At 38.1% G+C, this 20,357-nt stretch overlaps 1 protein-coding gene across 5 annotated transcripts in view; it reads left to right on the forward strand.

Annotated features, from left to right (window-relative positions):
• Window positions 1-19,006, forward strand: part of TNRC6C (trinucleotide repeat containing 6C) — a 57,590-nt gene extending 38,584 nt beyond the window's left edge. For 3 of the 5 annotated variants that reach the window (XM_009326331.1, XM_009326315.1, XM_009326323.1), the window contains exons 9-19: window positions 414-560; window positions 1,032-1,154; window positions 2,521-2,604; window positions 2,926-3,157; window positions 4,875-5,042; window positions 6,169-6,360; window positions 6,508-6,651; window positions 11,982-12,176; window positions 13,557-13,627; window positions 14,372-14,511; window positions 17,542-19,006. In XM_009326331.1, the coding sequence (XP_009324606.1) occupies window positions 414-560; window positions 1,032-1,154; window positions 2,521-2,604; window positions 2,926-3,157; window positions 4,875-5,042; window positions 6,169-6,360; window positions 6,508-6,651; window positions 11,982-12,176; window positions 13,557-13,627; window positions 14,372-14,511; window positions 17,542-17,902 (1,857 nt within the window). In that variant the 3' untranslated portion in view covers window positions 17,903-19,006. Of the gene's footprint in view, window positions 1-413; window positions 561-1,031; window positions 1,155-2,520; window positions 2,605-2,925; window positions 3,158-4,874; window positions 5,043-6,168; window positions 6,361-6,507; window positions 6,652-9,465; window positions 9,583-11,981; window positions 12,177-13,556; window positions 13,628-14,371; window positions 14,512-17,541 lie in introns of all 5 variants that reach the window. The other 2 variants (XM_009326300.1, XM_009326307.1) reach the window with 1 other exon arrangement.
• Window positions 19,007-20,357: the final 1,351 nt, after the last annotated feature.

Genomic DNA, 20,357 nt, shown 5'->3' on the forward strand with positions numbered 1-20,357 from the left:
GTGACTAAGCATAAAAACTGCCTAGATAATTTAAGGATTGGGATGCTGTGAGTTTAATGAGTCCATTCTCCTGTCCCTTGCTACACAAATACAAACATTTTTGGCAAGTACTTTTCATTGTTCATCTTGTGACCCTCTGGGGTTATGCATCCTTATAAAAGCGATCTTCAGCTTCAGCTACCTTTTGTTCAGGCATCTGTACAAAGTTTTCGAGGTTTGGGATGTTGTTGGGTACATGGCGATCTTTGCCATGCCTGATTCTAAACCCGATTGTCAATACAGTCTGTATGTACTGGGTTCTTTATCCATGCCTGTCATAATCACTGAGGATAAAGACTGCACAGATAAGTAACTTTCAGGTTACATGTTGAGTGATGTCTCTAAATGCCAATGTCTCTCTTGTCCCGCTGTAGATACCGAGTGGCAATCTGGGTATGTTTGGCAATAGCGGAGCAGCACAAGCCAGGACCATGCAACAGCCGCAGCAACCGCCAGTGCAACCTCTTAATTCATCCCAGCCTAGTCTTCGTGCTCAAGTGCCTCAGTTTCTATCCCCTCAGGTTAGACAGCACTTCCACTCCTTGAGTTTCCCCTTTCCCTGGAACTCTTCCATATGCAGTCTCCTTTCCATATGCGTTCTGTCATACTCCTGAGGCTTTGCAGCTACTGTTGTCTGGCTGTGTCTGTGTTGATTTATTTACTAGCTGGTAAGCGTGTTACATGTGTAAGATGTTCTCGTGTGTAGACTCTGTACGTTATCTGTGTGGGCACATTCTCTTGTTCCTTTTTGCAAAAAGCAGCGTTTCTAGAGAGCCGATGAGTTTGTTCTCAGCTCTTTTTCTATACGTGGATGTTTGAGTATGGTTATTAAGATTTGTATTAGAGTCTCGTTAACTTTTTGGTAGTTCATGGTACTACTTCTGATAATGGTAATATTTTCCAGCTGATGTCTTATGACTCTTATTAATGGCTTACACAGTTGCCAGTGTTAAAAGTAAATGTACAATGTTTAATACACTGCTCTTTCTTAGGTTCAAGCACAGCTTTTGCAGTTTGCAGCAAAAAACATTGGTCTCAGCCCTGCACAGTTAACCTCGCCAATTAATAATCCTCAGCATATGACGATGTTGAACCAGCTCTATCAGCTGCAGCTGGTAAGTTAAAAGACATGGCAAATAAGCTCTAAACCAGAATTGAAGGCATGAAGAGAAAATAAGAGAATGGCTAACTACATTTTTAAATGGATGTGACAGATCTTTAAAAAAATCAGATGCTGATTTCTTTGGTAGAGTTTCTTTTCAAAGAAACAAAATCATGTTTTTTGCCTCGGGCTTTATAAATAGTCATTTGTGGAATAATTATCCTTTACAGCTGATCAGTGGAACTAAAAAAGTCAGTTGTCTTCGTACTGGTATGAGTAACACTATATTCTCAAAGAGCACTCATCTGTGTATTACATGCCAACATATGCAACTGATTGACCAACTGGGAAATTTGTGTCGCAACACAAGAAGAGAGAAATCTTGGCAGTGCTGGTCCCCTGAGTTACTTGGAGAACTTCCTTCAGTTGCCTCACTAAATAATAAAGTGTAGGGTAAATTTTCTGTAATTAATGGAATGTATATTAAACGCATCATGTGATAAGAACTGCTTGTTTTTGAAAAGTTGTGTACTTTGCTATATTTGCAAAATTTACATATCTGTATATATGTGTGTGTATGAAAATATTTAATTGGATTTTATGAATATTTTAAAAAGAGATACTGCTAACATTAAGTCAGCATTTGCTAGAGTTAAACATAAAATTGAGGATGACAGGCTAGCTTAGTTGCTGATCTCAGTGTGCTAGTCAAACTCTTCTGCAAATAACAGTGTATGATACTGTTGTTCATTTCTCATTATGTTTCCTAGTTTTGAGGAGCACAGCATTGATCTCATGCCATGGTAATAATTGAACAGTACCCAGCTACTTGAAAAAATATATGTACAGGACTTCTTTGGATTTTAAATTCACGTGTTTCAGAGAAACACCTTGAAAAAAAAAAATTTACTGCCCAGTTAACCACATTGACATTGTGGAATTTTTCTGGAATAAAGCAGCACAACTGATTAAATAGAGTGTTGTCAGAACTCAAAATGGCCAAACCAAAAATAACTTTTGGTATTTATCCTATTTGTATGGTATTATAAACTTCTATTTTAATTTTTGCTTTGTCTTACAATTTTTTCAGAAAAAAATAAGTTCCTATCTTTAATGAACACTTACTGCTCACAAACTTACTCATCAGGGTTTTTTTATTGACATGTTTGGTTTAAAAAGAACTAACGAACACTGGACTTAAACAAATGTATTTCAGAATACATTCCTAACAAGATTGTTACTTTTGCTCCATTAACTGTTTTCAGAAAACTCCAGCGTTTCTGTCTTTTCTGTTTTATAATGTACCAGAGCAGTTCAAGCAAGCTTGTTCGGCTTATTGTATATGTTAGGACCTCTGACCTCTCATTTCTATCTTGTAGGCGTACCAACGTTTACAAATCCAGCAGCAGATGTTACAGGCTCAGCGTAATGTTTCCGGACCCATGAGACAACAGGAGCAGCAAGTAGGTTTGCCTGCCAGTTCAGTCTCTCCATTAGAGTTTGGTTTCAGTGGCTTAAAGAGATTGTACTACATTATGCGAAAGCAGCTAAAGCATCCTTAGAAACAATAATATAGTGCATGCCTTGAGTATTGAAAAGGAAAAAAAAAATGCTGGAGATATAAAGCTATTTCACAGCATTCAGTTATTGGAGAAAAGCTCTTCAACCCTTCATTTGGTTTATTTGTAGAGAGATCTATTGTTTTATTTCATTGTAGAGAAAGGCACAAGAAATCTAGTGTCTTTTTGTTCAACTGAGTGTTTATTGATTCTTTTTCTTGCCAGGTTGCACGTACAATCAATAACATGCAGCAGCAGATCCAGCAGCACCAGCGCCAGCTGGCCCAGGCCCTGCTTATGAAGCAGCAGCCTCCCCCTCCACATCTATCTTTGCACCCCTCTGCAGGCAAATCAGCCATGGATAGCTTTTCACCCCATCCCCAGGCTCCCGGCCTACCTGACCTGCAGACCAAAGAGCAACAGTCTTCACCGAACACCTTTGCTCCTTACCCTCTTGGTGAGTGTCCTTCATTAAAGCAGTTCCGTATGAAAAAGACAGAGGGAGTATATTTCATTATTTCAGCACCTAAATATTTTGCTCTACGATATAATAAATACAGAAATACAAAAGACATGTTTATTAAATAATGTTGAAATGCCTCAGCAAAATCATGGGACTACATGCCTATCTGGTAGCCGTTCAGGTGGGCTGTATTTGCTCACCTGTGCTCTGCCTACAAATATCGGAACAGAAGATTTGCTTAATTAACTATCTACGTATGTTGCTATTTATGAACTAAATATATGAGAGCATCATGTTGTAAAATACACAAATGTCATTGATAAACAGGAGTATCATCTGGAAGTCATGCAAAGTCATCTTTCCACTCTAATAAGCACTGGTAAGGCATCAATTTTGGTCAATGTATTTTGAGAAAGATACAGATCAGTTTGAAGGAATGCAGAAAAAGTGTTGTGCAGATGATTAGATGTTTCAAAAATATGACTGCTAAGGAAAAAGTGAAATCCTCTGCTTACTTTAGTCTAAAGAGACATGCAGGAAATCTTCAAAAACGTGAAAGATAGCTTCTAAGAAGTTTTCTTGCATGTGGCTAATGCAAGAGGTAATAAACTTTTGTTGCATAAAAGGAGATCTAGTTAAGGATTGCTTACTTGCTTTAAGCAAAGCAGAGTACTGGAATAAATTATCTGGGAAGTTTCTGAAATCTTCTTCACCAGTCATGTTGTGGTAGGTCAGACACAGAGCTGTCAAATATGATTGATGTCAAAATAATCGATTCGGCCTTGAGACAGCGTGAACAGAACAACCTTTCAGACCTGTTTTCTGTGATTGTTTGATGTATGTTACAGACTTCATTTATGACATAAAGGAATTAATGTAATCTCTTTGTGACTCTCTTTATGCTGTGTACAATAGAATTGTCAAGCTTTAGCTGCCATGCAGCAGTTAAGAAGGTAATTTTGACTGCTATGGTGAGCTGTTCGAGCAGGGAGCATCAGAAGGCAAAAGAATTTATGCATTAAAGGCCTAAGTTTAACAGGTTCTTATCATATCTCAGCTTCCTGTGATCTGCTAACATTCAGGATTATCTATCAAAAAGAACCCAGATTTGTGTCACAGAAGCATGTCAAAATTATTCCTTAAATATAGTCTGATTTTGTTCTGTGTACACAAAACATATGCCCAAATAGTACACTACCTGCTCTGATGAATAGCAGCTGTTTGTATGACCTCTTAATTAGTTGCTTTGTTTGGATTTTTAAAATGTTGTTAGCAAAATAAAATGGCAGACATCATGGGCGTGTGCTGGTGGGACATTAGGAATATTTTGGCTTAGCAATGGAATGCTGCAAATTCTTCACTGGTTGAAACATAGCATTCCACTGCATTCTTCCAGAATGCCTTTGCTGAGACAAGTGAAGAAACTGCAAGTAGAAATACTGACAGCTTTAAAATATTATCCCTACCTCTTTTTTTTTTTTTTTTTCCTTTTAGCAAAGTTTTAATGTTTTCTGAATCCGTGGGACTTACATTGGTGTTCCCATAAAAGCAACAGTTCTTCACAGCAGGTTGAAAAAGTGCATAGTAAATTACTACACATACGTACAGATGTCTGAAAATCAATGTTTAATAATTTCGTTAGCTGGATTTTTAAACACATCTTGTATTCCTCTAGTTTATTATGGGTATCTGATCACCTGTTTCCCCTTAGCTGGACTGAACCCGAACATGAATGTAAATAACATGGACATTACTGGTGGTTTGTCAGTGAAGGACACTTCTCAGTCCCAGTCTCGCCTTCCTCAGTGGACACACCCCAACTCAATGGATAATCTGTCTAGTGCTGCTTCTTCGCTTGACCAGAACTCCAGCAAGCACGGTATGTCGCATTTAATCTCTGTATCAGTCTGGCTTTTTGAGACTTGAGTCATATTGCAATTGTAATTTTTTTCTCATGTTACTATTTTTGGTTAGTACTCATAAATGGTTGGTACAGAGCGCCCTTTGAGATTGTGATATTTTTAAGATGATTTCTGCAGTCACATTCAGCAATGCATTGAAGTTCTTGCAGCTGTCACTTCCTACATGCAGTGTAGGAACGTTTGTTTTCATGTGCTGAATTTTGTTGCTCAGAACATGGAGTTTAAGTAAAACAAGCCATTAGTGTTGGCAAAACAAGTCCCACAAGCTTCCCCTTACTCCAGATCTGCATACCTTCAATCCAGAAAAGCTCTACGTTGGCTTTTTCCCCCAATTTTTCCAATATCATCAACCTTTCACAGCCAGTCCTGTACAAAGGCATGATGGATTATATAATTACCCACCCTGGGAGTTAGGAGCACAAACTTCATATTTTTCCAGAAGTGATTGCTAATCTGTTTGAACACCTTTATCCCTAACGCCTCCAGTATCCTGAGTCGTTTATTCCTTTATTTCCTGTACCAAGTTTATTCTGTTATGGTGCTCTGTTAACTTTATTGTATCCTGGATTTTATTATGAGCAGCATGAATTATTTCTTATAAAAGCCTAATAGGTTTTTATTCTGCAAGTAGCTGTACTGCTTATGCCAAATTGTTGTTTGATAGTTTGTAGGAACATGAGAATGGCCATTTCAAATCATCCATCCCATTAGCAATGAATACCTAGAGAAGGATGAGAAGAGTGCTTGCCTACAGTGATATTCCTTAGTATGCTGTCTCAGCAAATTCCTATTTACCATCAGTGTAGTGATTTGAATTACTTGGTCTCTTTTTGGCAGTGATGTAATGCAAATTTATTTAACTTGAGTGTCTAGATTGTACCAGTGGTGTGTCTCACAGCTATAATTTCTAGTAGGGCTTCAGAGGCTGCTAAGCCTTGCTTAACTGTGTTTATATTTTCATTTTCTTTTTTATCTTTGTAATACAGAAAGAAAAAAAGAAAATAATAACAAAATATAGGGACTGATGAAATTCCATACCCAAAATTGGTCCCACTCCTAAACAAACCATTTCATTCATTACAGGTGCTATACCTGGAGGTTTAAGTATTGGTCCTCCGGGAAAGTCCTCCATTGATGACTCTTATGGCCGGTATGATCTGATTCAAAACAGTGAATCGCCCGCCAGTCCACCCGTAGCTGTTCCTCACAGCTGGTCACGTGCCAAAACCGATAGTGATAAGATTTCCAATGGCTCCAGCATAAACTGGCCACCAGGTAACAAAATACAAAGCATTCGTGTTAAACTGATGTCCTTAAAACGTATTGTTGGTTTCATTTATTGAATCCTCATGCCTTCTGACACACAGGAACTTTGGAGAATTACAACTGTATGTAATCTTCTTTTTATTATATTTGAAACAGAGTTTCATCCAGGAGTGCCATGGAAAGGACTGCAGAATATTGATCCTGAAAATGACCCCGATGTTACTCCTGGAAGTGTTCCAACTGGGCCTACCATAAACACCACGATACAGGATGTTAATCGCTATCTTCTCAAGAGTGGAGGTAAACACACAATTTACTTCATCTGTGTATGCTTTCTTTTTCTTTCCAAAAAAGGTGACTTCATATATGATGGCTGTAGTATATTTTTGCATGTAATCCTAATCTAATAATGCTTCTGCTCTGAACTTTCACTGAAAATCCAGAAATACTTGATTAAATATAGGACTAAGAAATTTCTGGTTGACAAATGTTGTGAGATGTGATATAGAATTCTGTGGTCACTGGAAGTTTTTGTTACCTATAATGCTTTGTTTTGAACAAGAGTTCGCTCTCCACACTGACCAACCTCTTACATACACTTTGTGAAATACTCAGAAGACACAATGCAAAAGTTCCACAGTTGTTGCTGAGGCAGCAGGCTTCTGTCACACTAATTAATTGTAGCTTTGTTAGAAGATCAATCAGCAAAATACATTAGAACTGTTTTATCCCCAAAACCATCAAAGAAAAGAAAAAATAAGGAATTGACTAGTAAACTAGTATTTCCCAGTGCCATTTCCATTCCTTTCGTCTTGTCAGCGCTAACTCCAGAATTAAAAGGGTACTCTCTAAAACAATAAACCATTGGGACTATGCGACTTGTTAACTAGATGTACTGAAAGTGGATCAAGGGAAAGGTGGCTGCGTTTAATCATGATCAGCGTGCCGAAATAGGCAAGTTATCTGCACTCTATTAGAGCACTCTAATATGCACAGGAATAGTATAATGAGGTTGTCAAGAAGGACCTGTCAGGATTTAAAATGTGGATTTTGTTCTAGTAGTTACATCTGTGATATCTGCGTAGATTGTAAATCGGAACTATCCTTGAAACAGGTTTCCAGCTCTGGGCTTGTTAACTCAGGCGAAGGGATGTGAAACGTGAGGGGAAAGGAGGCAGGGGTTTTCATTGCCTTGAATGATTTCAGTTGTCCCTTACCAGAAAGCAATCTTTATTTAAGCTGAAACATGAAGTATTTGTGTGCATGAGTAATGTTGAATTAACTTTTAATGATGCAAATGTACTTCAAGGGGCAGGCAGCCTGAATGGTTTGAAGTTATAAAAAGAAAAGTATAAAGACATAATTCAGTCACGGTTCAGATACGGTACACCCAAGAAATACTCCCTTTAGACCAAAAGCCTAGCCCTACAGAGCTATACCTGTAAGTTAGATGATACCTACTACAGGTCCTTCTTCTTTGTAGAAGGAAAGTATACATTAGCGCTGTTGGCATATAATCTGTCTGTGGAATGAAGAAATAATTACGCTACTTAGAGAGGGTCAGTATAGATGATCTTTGCAGAAGTAAACAGGCCCTCAAGAGCCAGAACCTTCTGAAAAGCAGTGACTGTTGGGGTCCATGTATGCTTCCTTTCCTCATTAGTTTTTTAGCTTGTTAATAATACAATTTTAGTAAAAAGTGTAGTTGCTGAATCTGTTTCTTTATGCTTGTATAACCTAGGTGTTTGCTCCTAGGTAAAATTATCTGTCAGTATCCCCCCATATGAGACTGAGGCTTTCATGACATGCTGCCAGGCATGCAGCCTGAAGTACACGGATTGTATTAACAGAGCTGATCTCCATTTAGAGGGCTAGACTGTGGCGTATACCATCCTTGCACTGTACGCTTAGAAACAGACAAAACCTAAGCTTTTGGGTTGGTTTTTGTTTTATCCTGTTTGCTAATGAAGCTTTGCAGGGTCAGCTACTATGAGCTGAAAGTCTTAGCCACGTGGAATCAGGAACGGTTTCAGCTCTGTGGGCATATGGGCTTTCGAATCTGATATAATTCCCTCACTCCTGCCTGGGGAATAGATTATTTCCAGAGAGGGCCTTGATACAGAGTTATTTTTGCTTGAGACTGATGTCTGTATTGGTGTCCTTTGGAGCGCAGTGAGTCTGGATAAGGTGAAGTTTGGTTGGTTGCTGTTCCAGTTGAAAATATAGCCTGTGGTTTTTATTGAGCTGTGAGGGATGAGATTGTCATTTTACTTCCTCCCTTCTACCTCAGTACAGCGCTCTTTTCCAAAGAACTCGCCTATTTTTATTAGTCAGTTAAAGATGTTTCACTATCACAGTCCATCTATGTATGTCAGGAATGATAAGTCATCTAGGATACACACTTAATTTTGTTGGTGGCTAGAGAGAATACCTCCAGTTCTTCTGGTCTTTATAATGAAGATACTTTATTTCATGTTCAGTTTCTTTCATTTGCTGCCAGTAAGGAAATTGTATATATGCTTAGATAGCTCCTCAGATTGTAAATGATTTACCAAGATGGTTTCAGGCTATTTCATTTAATGTTACCAGTTTGAGAAGAGATTGCTAAAATATATCCTTGCTTTACTGAAAGTCTGCAAAAATCTAAAGATGTTTGTGGGCATTGGGATGTAGCAGAAGTGCTTACCTCGAGTAATTTAGGACAAATCACCCATGGTAAGAGGTTAGTTTATCATACACATCTATGCTCATCTACAGTTGCCATTCCTTAAGTCAGCCGGCAGAGCACCTTTATAAATGAAGCCTGTTTCTTGAGACTAAACAGTTTAACACTGATTTTTTGAGAGTCACGTATCTTAAAGGAAATGCAGAATTTATCTTCTGCACAGGCACCTAGTACATTTGCTACTGTGCCAGCTTTCTTTTCTTTTCTGCTAAAGACTTCTGCTTCACTTTATCATGCTTTCTATAACATTTCATTCCTAGACTTCAGAGACCAGGCTGATTAAGGAAAATGCCTTGCATGGTTTGTATTTGCACATAATAGATTTGCTTATGTCACACCAAACATCATTATGCCCATCTTTCTTAGTTGCTTCTCTGCTGGTTCTGCAGGGTCATCCCCAACATCATCTCAGAATGCCACGCTGCCTTCATCGAGTGCCTGGCCGCTTAGTGCCTCCGGCTACAGTAGCTCTTTCAGCAGCATTGCATCCGCACCTAGCATTGCAGGTACGAAAAATGGCCTTTCTACTTTCGCATCCTTCTGCATTCTGAGAAAAGGCCCTAGAAAGTGCTTTCCCAGTTATTACAGTAGTGCTACTATAGACAGAAGCATATTTTTTAGTACTGTGCTAGGTAGGCAGCTCTCCTGGCAGCTCTCGAGTGGTGAGCGTTGGATGGTATGCCTGGAATTGTGCTAAGGAAAAATGTATTTATTCCACTTGGTGCCACGTGCTGTCACTCTGTATTGGCATCGAGATCTCTTAATGACTATTTCCACTGCAGCTTTGAGGAGGAATATTGCCTAGGGCCTCAGTAGAAACACCCCTACTAGACCCTTCTAGTAAAAGCTGATAAGAAATTTTTTTTAATAAACTCACTGTTAGAAGCGAGCCATCTTCAGCTCAGGAAAAAGTTTAGTAGTACCTCAAGGAGGTACTCTGCATGGCTGTGGAGGGGTTGGGTTTGGGGCTCTTAAATGTCTTTTAATAGTCAGTCCTAACCCTGATGCTCCCCTATATGGCTGAGATTGTAGGTCATCTAAATAGTTACCCCATTCTTTTTAATGAGCTATAAATTCTGGAGCATCTCTCTCTGCAAATCATAGAAACTTTGCTTGCGAACTGGCTACCTAAGTATCGAGTTTATCCCTTTATAAACATGTGTTGGGGCTGTTGTATGGATTGTGTTAGCATTTTCATATCTAATCAATGAAAACCCTCCACTTCTTTGAATAAAGGAAGGTGCAACCTCCAGGTACTGGAGAATGCAAATGCAGAATGCGAAACAAAAAGGGATCGTTTGAAATGTTTTACTCCAGTGAAAGGAAGAGAAAGGAATGGCTTGCTTTTCTTTTATCTGCCATGCATTTCTGCTTTATGTGCTTTTTATTTTTTTGCAGTGTCATCTAATCTTTGTGTTAACCCCATGAGAAGTAGTGACATAGCAACATCTAATCTGTGGTAATGTGCATGTATCATGTGCTACGTCGCAGGCTCAGCTGCTCTGAGTTCTAAACCTCAGACTTTCTCCCTTTCCTCCCACCATTTTACCCTTGTTAATGTCTTCTTCATCATCAACATCATCATTGTCAAATTATTTTTGTTGCTACAGTTTGCAAGAAGATGGGACAGTGGTTGCCCTTTCACTTAAATTGTTATGATTCAGTATAAAATCATTGAGTTAAACGATACAGATAAATCGAGGCAATTTGGGGAGTGTGTGTGTGTGTATATAACTGAGGCTGTGATTTGGTGACTGGTGAATTTGGCTTTAGGACTAATGAAAAAACCTCAACGACTGCCTGATGCAGAGCACTGATTCAGTATAAGCTTAATCTGCCAGTTCAAATCTGGTTTTAAAAAAATTCACAAGATTTTTGCATCTTGGACTTTGTCAGGCCAAGTATTTTCTTACTGTCTGCAATCAACATTAAAGCATTAAGGCAGCATTATCACGATATCATTTGCTCTGGCAGAAGATGCGGTGATGTGTGACCATTTCAGTCTCTTCCAGTCAAACATGTGCTGCTAATGTTAGTAACGGTGGGGCTGTGCTATGACAAGGAAATTTGACTCTAATTTCACAACATATGTTGGTACAAGGAAGAAAGGCAGGGATGTGTAAGTCTAAAGGTGAATAAAGGGTTTTGGTTTGGTATCTGTAATTTGAATCAATTTTGTCTGCTAATTTATGCTCTGAATGCTAAACGGTATTTGTTATTCTTGGTCTTTGTATGATTTTATAAAACTCTGGTTTGGCAGGAACAGTAGTAAGATAGTTGAAAAACTGAGCAGCAAAAAGTTACGAAGAGTGACAGGTTGTGATATGGTCTAGTCTTCTGAAGACTTCATTTTTCTCAAAGACACTTGGAAAAAAGAGTATCTGTTACTTTGAATATTCAGAAATACAGGTTTTGTTGGTCTTTGATCTTTGGAATTTTAATAATATATCAGAAGAACATATGGATATACTGGTTACTTTACATTAGATAAAATGAGTTGTGTAAGAAAACGTGGTTAAGTTCTGTTAAACTTTTGAGAGAGTCTTGAAGTGTTTCATTATAATTGTGATGAAATCAGGTTGCAAATACTTAAGTCCATTTTCTGGTCTTTTTTCATGTATCGTCTTTTACAAGAAAGCAAAATAGTAGGAGATGTTAAAAAGGGAACTGTATATGTAGCAGGTGTTGTGAGATTCATTAAATTCTTTGAAAATGTAAATACCTAGCGTAAGTAGGTTAAAGGATACAGGATTTATATCGCTGGATGGTACAGAATGCTATTCTTTTCTCTCCTGAGAAGTTGGAAGAATATAGTCAATGCAGAAGCTTGACGATTACCCATCCTACTTGGTTTAGTAGTTGTTGCTAACTAAAAATACACAAATGCATTTTTTTTCTGTTGCAGGTAAATTGTCAGACATCAAGTCTACGTGGTCCGCTGGCCCAATCTCTCACACACAAGCCTCTCTGTCCCATGAACTATGGAAGGTACCCAGAAACACTACTGCTCCTACGAGACCACCTCCAGGCTTAACAAACACCAAGCCATCATCTACATGGGGTGCCAGTCCCCTGGGCTGGACCAGCTCTTACTCTTCTGGTACTCTTGCCTTCTGTGTTTTGTAACACCACAGTGCCTTCTTTTTACCATTGTTCGCTTTTATTCTGTATTACAATAGTGAGGCACCCCGTAGCTGTGTGTTAGGCTCCAGAAACTTGAGGTTTAATACAAGTAGAGTGTGTCTGTTTTGGGGATGAAGCTCAAGTCTGTTTATTTTAACTAGGATAAGTTGTAAATGAAGCTGTCATCTTCCAGGTGGTCATATTAGTAATTTTATGTAGGAATTGCCAAATTATTTAAGTCCAACTAGGATTTTTTCCATTTCCTTAATTTCTAAAAATATCTTTTAAACACGTTTCTTGTTTTGTGGTGTGATCTATGACTGCCTATGAGGCTTCAAGATGAGTGAATCAGCCCATAGAATTTAATATGGAACACATTTTTGGAGCATGGGTGTGAAGCATTCAGGACCTGATGGCATTGCAGGGCCCTCAGGGAATGTCTTAATTTTTTCATGCAGGCTGTTTTTTTAGATGTCGTTGTTTTGCTTAAATACAAATATGAGAAACCATGGATGTGGCTGTATAAATATATGTATTTATACATCATGTTTGTTTGTGAAGTATTGTCAGCTTCAAAAGTATTACACCTATTTTATAAAGCTGACTGTTTTATTAATCTGCTTTCACTAAGTTGGGAATTCAGTGTTCTTCCCTCTTCTTGCCATTTATTTTGTCTCAGTTTTCTTCACCAAAACCCCACCTGGTGGGCAGATATTGCTGGTGCCAGGATTCTCTCTGGAGCCCGAGTGTGGTCACACATGTGACTACAGAAGTACTGCGGTTTCTCAAATGCCACTCATAAATATCAAGCTTTTACAGTTTCTCATTGTAAAACACCAGGCTGAAGTTGGAAAAGCAGGTTTTGTTGGTTATGTCCTTGTATCTTTAATCATAACATTGTCAGTGCAGAAATATGTGTTTTGAATAAGTCACATACATTAATGTGTCATTGGCAAGATAGCAGAATGCTGCAGTGCTATAAAAATCTTTAATAGCAAGCAGCAATCTAAGCTTGGACATCTGAATAGCTTTCGAAATGTGTCTTCCAGATGAATTCTAATGTAACCTGAAGATACCATTTGTTGCAGTGTCATACCTGCATCCGCTAGTTTTCTAATAGTTATTGTGGGAATGTGAAAAATGCCACAGATCTTTTAAATGTAGCAAAAGCAGGTTTTCATTCAGCAACCTTTCATCCCGAAGACGACAATAAATCAAGATGTGAGGAAACTGCTGTAGGATTTGTTTTCAGTAGCAATACTGCTTGGTAGTATGTCGTGATTCCAGATAAGTTTTCTTCTTGTAACATGCTCTCCACATCATGATAAAATGTTTTCTTGTGGCATTTGTATTGTAGGTTCTGCGTGGAGTACTGACAGCTCAGGGAGAACAAGCAGCTGGCTGGTTCTTCGAAACCTCACACCCCAGGTAAACAGAATTGTACATAACTAGTTATGAAAAGAGACTTGTCACATTTAAGAGATAAGAAGAACATTTATCAACCTTGGTCATTTGGTTCATATGAAGGGAAAATAATTATTCTCCATTATTACAAGTGTCTGTTTTCTACAGGGAATTTGTTAACTTTTCAAAGTGCTGTCAAGTATGAACTTTTAAGACTGTAATTACTCATTCAAGTGTGCACCATTTATGTGTAAGTTTGGAGGTGAATGATGTTTTAAAGCAGATACAGAGATGTAAAATCTGCTTTTTCTACGGGTTGGTTGGTTTGGGGGTTTTTTTTTCTGTTCTTCTAAGTCTGTCAAATCCTCTAGTCTTCAACGTAGTGTCATTCACAAAGAAGAACTTCAGTCGCAAAGCCTTGAATGTAGACATCCAAATTAATCTTGGGGGAAATTTAGTTACGTTTATGAACAGTGTGTTTTTCCTTTGACTTATTTCTGGACTTCTGTGGACTTCTAATGATAAATATAATTTGTATCACCTAAATTGGGAAATTCTGTGCACTGGACTGCAGGGAAGTCTTAAAAAGACAGGATATCTCGCTCAGTGAAGACCATGATAAGTCTATAAATTCTTCTTATGGAAGAAAAACCTTTTTTCTCTTTTACCTGTACTTATTCTTTAGCTTTTAAAACTTGCTTAGTTAATAAGCATTTAAAGTAAAATCACAAAAATACAGACAACCTTTCCCCCCTTCCCTCTTACCAGATTGATGGTTCCACACTGCGGACACTGTGTTTGCAACATGGCCCTCTAATAACATTCCACTTGAACCTGACGCAAGGGAATGCTGTGGTCCGATACAGTTCCAAGGAAGAAGCAGCCAAGGCCCAGAAGTCTCTGCATATGTACGTTTCTGCTCTCTCTTTGTTATGAAATCAGTTTTATCTCAGAAACTATTTTCTTAGTCATTTATTTGCTAGGACTCGAAACTGATCACTAGTTAGTTTAATCTGATTTTGGAAATTACCTAATGAGAGAGAGAAAAAAAAATTGGGGACTAGATACTCTTATACTACTGAATAAGAGGTCATTACAAAACTTGATAATAGATATTCACCATTAATAATGTGCTCAGTAAGGATTTGTCACCTATAAGACTGCAAATAATTTGTAAGATGTGATGAGAATTCCAAAGGAAGCTCAGAGAGAAAAGAGCGTGAGACAGGGTTTTAGCTTAGAGAGCAACAGAAGGGACAAAATGATAAAGAATGCATTCATGAGGGTCACCTTTTTTTAAAGGAGTTTTGAAAGAAATTGGAAGAAAATGTATGACAACAAAATGTGCTTTTTAGGTGTTTTAAAATCCGTGGGACTAATTGGCATAGTAGGCAAGAGCTGGAGAATTTGAGTGATAAAATCAGTTATGTTTCAAAAGAAGACTTAGGTGCTTAGAGTTGGAAAGCAATTTTCTTCATCAACAGGTTATAGCATGAGTATAATGAAAAATACTGACCATAGCGGAAACAACGTTTGGAACTAGCTGTACTACTGGCCTGATTACCGTCCCTATACTTGGAGATTTAGGAGCAATGGTTACTCCATATGTAAAGTTGCAACTACTTTCCCATTACGAACCTGATTAACAGAAATTGTAGCAATAATAATAATAATAATATTAATGACCATGTTGCTTTTTTAACTGTTGACCATTCCTTAATTAAATATTACAAAGCAGCATTCAGAACAATTGGAGAAGAAAAATTGACCCATCTTAGTTACAGCACTTTAGATGTGGGCATCAGATAAAAGAAATAATGCCAAAGGCAAAATTAATACGCAAGCTTAAAGATGAGTGCTTATTTTAAATATGTACATGGCAACGTCCTTACCTTATCAGTGATGTGGAAGGCCTCCGTTTAAATTGTTTTTTTAATAGGTTGTGGCATAACTCTAGTTACACTGCTGGCAAGGACAGGACAGACCTTTCTGAATGAAAAGAGTTGAGCTATATATGCGTTTGGTTTGCTGGCAGGGTGACAACAGTAAAATATGCTGGGATTTGTGGAAGCCAACAGGGCAGTATGAGAGTTCCAAGAGATATCAGCCACTATCTGTTTCACAGATAAATGTTTACATGGAGTTGATAACCGGAAAATACATCGCAGCGCCAGCAGTCTCAGATCCCATCTGATTTGATATGAGAATAGCTTGCTCACACTCTTCATCCCTGGTTGCGTTGGGGGTGTTTTGCTATATAAATTAGGAGCAGCAGCGATTAGTACTTTTTGAAAATTAATTTAAAATTTTATGAAGAACGCATAGTTTTCAAAGACTGCGTTTGCATCCCTTCACTTACATATTTAGGAAAGGGAGACATTCTTACGATGTGATTTTCAGCAAGGAGCATTTTGGACAAACCCTGCTTGTTGATGGCTTCCAAACCAGAGGCTGCGATGAGGGGGAATAGCCATTACAAACACGTTCGTATTCCAACGAAAGCGTAGTTGTTGATGTATGTGTTCGGAGTTACCGTTGCCATACAGTGGTGAGACTGAACTAATTCAGAGAACTTGGAGGTTTAGGCAGACAGTGCCAGGTAGATTTATCTTCCAGTCTTTTTTAAAAGATACTAGGTTGCAAAATAAATTCTAGAAGAAAATAAAAGCTAGGTTCTTGGAAGAATTCTGCATCCATTGCATTAGTCATGCAGTTATTCTTGTCAAACATACTCAAAGGAAATTAATTTTAAACATACTATTAAAGAAAAGTGAAGTTTCAGGAAACAGGAGGGGGGGAGACAAAACCTTCAACTTCGCAGGATGAGTGGTGAGTTGCATTGAAGTACAGATCAATTTTTAGAGTACAGATGTTGGAAATGTGTTCCCAACACAGCCAGTGGGTTTCAAGTATATCTTTAAATAAAAACAGGCGTAAGCTTTAGACACGGAAGAGTTAAACCATACAGTGAAGAGTTAATGTTAAACATTGTGATGGGACAAGACCTTTAAAGGTATGAAAGCATACTTGTTTGTTACATGTGAAAAAAGAAGGATTCTCTAATCTTTGAGTCTCTAAGTCTTCTGAGAATATTTAAAAAAGGAAGAGGAATTACACACCTCATGGTCCGGAGGTGTAGCATTGCTTTGCCTACATTATATGATGCATTGTCAGAGCTATATTTTGTGTGTTATCTGTTTAGGAAAGCAAAGTGCTGTGATTACTACAGGTCCCACTGCCCAGTGCTCAGAAATAATAAAAGCTACAACATTTATGCAAAAGTGAAAGGTGGGGTAAGGAGGCAGTGTTATCAGGTGCTTGAGCACAGACTTAGAAACAGCATTTCAGCCTTTGCTGTAACTAAAAAGTCACCATCGATGATGGCTGTAGACATCCTGAGGTGCAAGGTGTCTGAATTTTATTCTGCTCATGTATCTGGCAGATTTTAAAAAGAAAAAAAAAAAGAGAGAGACTTCTTTTCTTTTCCTGGTTAGTTGATTTTAAAATACGCAGCAAATGATTGAATCTGTTGCAGGATTTAAATACTAGAATATATTCTTTGATGACAAATTAATGTGAAGCAAACAGTTTTTGAAAATGTATTATAATAAATGTGTCATTGTTGGCGTCATTTGTTACTGATAATGCTGGTATGCCTAAATAGAATACAGCCTCCCATGATGCACGTTAGTTAAACGAGGTGGTCTCCACACATACGGCTTTGTGTGTTTGCCTATGGATGTAGAAAGGTAAATAGAAAATAGGACAGAGACGTCTTTGTTCAGGAGACTGTGACTGCTGAAAGTGAGCAGATATGGCATAAATCTTCATCTCAAATTCAACTTGGGGAGAAAATGGATTTATATCCTTCTTGGATATTTCCAAAAGCGCCCTTTGCACCCCTTGTTTCATGTCGCACCTTTTGGTCTTGTCCTCAGGTGTGTCCTGGGAAACACTACCATCCTGGCCGAGTTTGCTGGTGAAGAAGAAGTCAACCGTTTCTTAGCACAAGGCCAGCCACTGCCGCCCACCTCCAGCTGGCAGTCCAACACTGGAACCAACCAGACTCGCCTGGGCTCCTCGAGCAGCTCTCACGGCTTGGTCCGCAACGATGCCGGCCACTGGAACACTCCCTGCCTGGGGGGCAAGGGGAGCAGCGACCTGCTGTGGGGTGGGGTGCCTCAGTACTCCAGCAGCCTTTGGGGACCCCCGAGCACCGACGACGGCAGAGTTATTGGAAGCCCGACACCTTTGAATACTCTTCTTCCGGGTGATCTTCTCAGTGGGGAGTCCATCTAGGAAACAAGAGAAACAAAATGGAAATAACAATCATCAGCACTAAAGGAAAAATAAAAATTGTAACCCTTTCCAGTCCCGGGCTTGATGAAGAATCCAGCTTTAACAGATCAGACTGGCAGCCCTTTTTTAGTACCTCTGTCCAGTATCGAATATGAAACTGCAGAAGTCCTTGTGAACTGTTCGTGAAACAGTATGGGCTACTTTTGGTCAGTGTCACATGCTAATGACAGGTTTTATTTTTTTCATGGCTTTTTGTTTTATGTTGTCTTTTTATGTTTGTATGGTGATTTTAAAAACAAAGTATAAAAGCTGCTTAGAATAGGTCTATCATGAAGGGCACTTTTCAGAATTTGGGCTGGAAAGGGTTATTCTATCAGCTTGGGGGGGGGGGGGGGGGGGAGGGGGAAATGAAAGCCTATTTAAAATGAGCCTGTGACTATTATGCACATTACCAGAGGCGGACCCAATAATCAGAAAGGGTGAAGTGTGATATTTACCATTGGTACAGAAAAGTAATGAATCTGAATGGTAACTATTGACTGTACAGGTTGAGCGGGGGGGAGGGAGGGCAGGGTTGGGGTATCTCTGTGTCCACTACTCCCATGGATCTGCCTATGCACATTACCCTTGTTTCATTACTTTTTCATGTCATTTTTTTAATCCCAAAAATATAAAAAGTAAAAAAAAAAACAAAACACAAAAAAAACCAACAACAAAAAAAAAAAACCACATATCAACATGCAAATACTTGAATCCAGCAGGCCAATAACAAAATGTGAACACTTTCTAAGTCTAATTATTACACTTCCAGGTCGGCATCCGTACACAAAAAACAGGCTCTAAGAATTTTTTTTAAAGTTCGGACTATGTGTTTTTGTTGGAACAGATGGATGTATGTGAGTGTGCTTGTGTGTATGTGTGCGCGCGTGTATGTGTGTGCCCATGTGTGGTTTAACTAAAAGTGTGAATTTTTTCCTTTTATTCAGTATATGCTTTTTATTTGCTCATTGGTCAAATGTTTAATTGTTACTAGCTTCTAACTTTGCACTGAGTGTCCGCAGCCCTTCTTGTAGCTAATCCTATAATGTTAAAAAGAAAAAAAAAAAAAAAAGAAAAAGAAAGAAACTGATAGAAGGGGCCGGCGACAATTCACGTGTAAATGTTTACTCAAGGACTCTTATCGCATTTTAAAAATTACAGTGTGTATCTCTGGAGAATAATATGTATATCTACCTTTAGCGGCTTTTTATTGTGGACTAATGCAAGAAAATTATTACCGGAGTATTGCACCATTTTTCCATTCGGAATATAAAGTTTAAAAAAAATACTCTTGTTGAACTGTGGCCATAGATAATTGTAAAGAGTGGATAGTTCCCTTGCAAGCAGGAACAGAAACAAGCACTTGGACATAGGTTTTGACTGCTTTTGGAGGAGCCAGGAGTTTTGGCTCCCACCTGTTTACAGACCTTTTTTTCTCCTTCAAACTTTAAAATAAAAAAGGAATTAAAAAAAGAAAAAAAAAAAAAAAAAAAGACTTCCATCGTAAAGAAAACTATTTTCAGAATGAAGATATGCTACTTCAGAGCTCTGGGATTGAACAGTGTTGTTGTATTATTCTTTTCTTTGGCCATTGCTGTGTACTATTTTTGTTGTTTTCCTCCTCTTCGTCAAAGTGGCGAAAACTTTGTGATCACTATCTTGCACATGGTGGAAGATGTCTCAGGAAAGCCGGGTTTCCCGAGGAGCAACTCCACACCATTTCATGTATTTTTAAAACCCAACTCCTAGCACTGAAGATATTATTAAAAAACAATAAAATAAAAAAAAGACAGTAAGAAAGAAGAAAATACCTAATCTAATGTGTAGCAGTTACATATTTACCAAATAATGGACTCAAAAGAAATAGATGTTTGAAGAGTGCTTTATATATTAAAAAATCGCTTTATGTTTAAAAAAAGATCAATGTTTTTGATTGTTTTGAAAGGAAGAAAGACAATGGAATAACATACACTTCAAGTATGTTTTAAAAATTATATGAACATTGTGCTCCCTGCCTGCTTGGATCAGGAAACTTGTGCATTACTTTTTTTTTTTTTTTTTTTTGAAGATTAGCTTTTTAATGGTTTTATCAGATTTAAAGGGTCCTGCAAGATTGCAAATTAACAAAAGCTGGTTTTATAGAGGATCATGAACTATGCACAAACTGGGTTCAAGACTTGTTTTTTTCTCAAGTTTTAGTAGTGTATTTAGCTGAATAACCTTTCCTCAGAGTAATTGCATCTCATTGCCATTACACGCCTCCTACATATATATTTTATATATATACACACACACACTGTTATATAAAATATGTATGTGTGTATGTGCGTGTTTACATACAATTTTCCATGCTGAAGTTTAGCATTGAGTTGTAGAAAAACTCCTGATATTTTAAAATTGGGAATGAAAACTTCTG

This window comes from Pygoscelis adeliae, unplaced genomic scaffold, assembly GCF_000699105.1.
Source record: "Pygoscelis adeliae isolate BGI_AS28 unplaced genomic scaffold, ASM69910v1 Scaffold61, whole genome shotgun sequence".
In the NCBI taxonomy this organism is placed as follows: Eukaryota; Metazoa; Chordata; class Aves; order Sphenisciformes; family Spheniscidae; genus Pygoscelis; species Pygoscelis adeliae.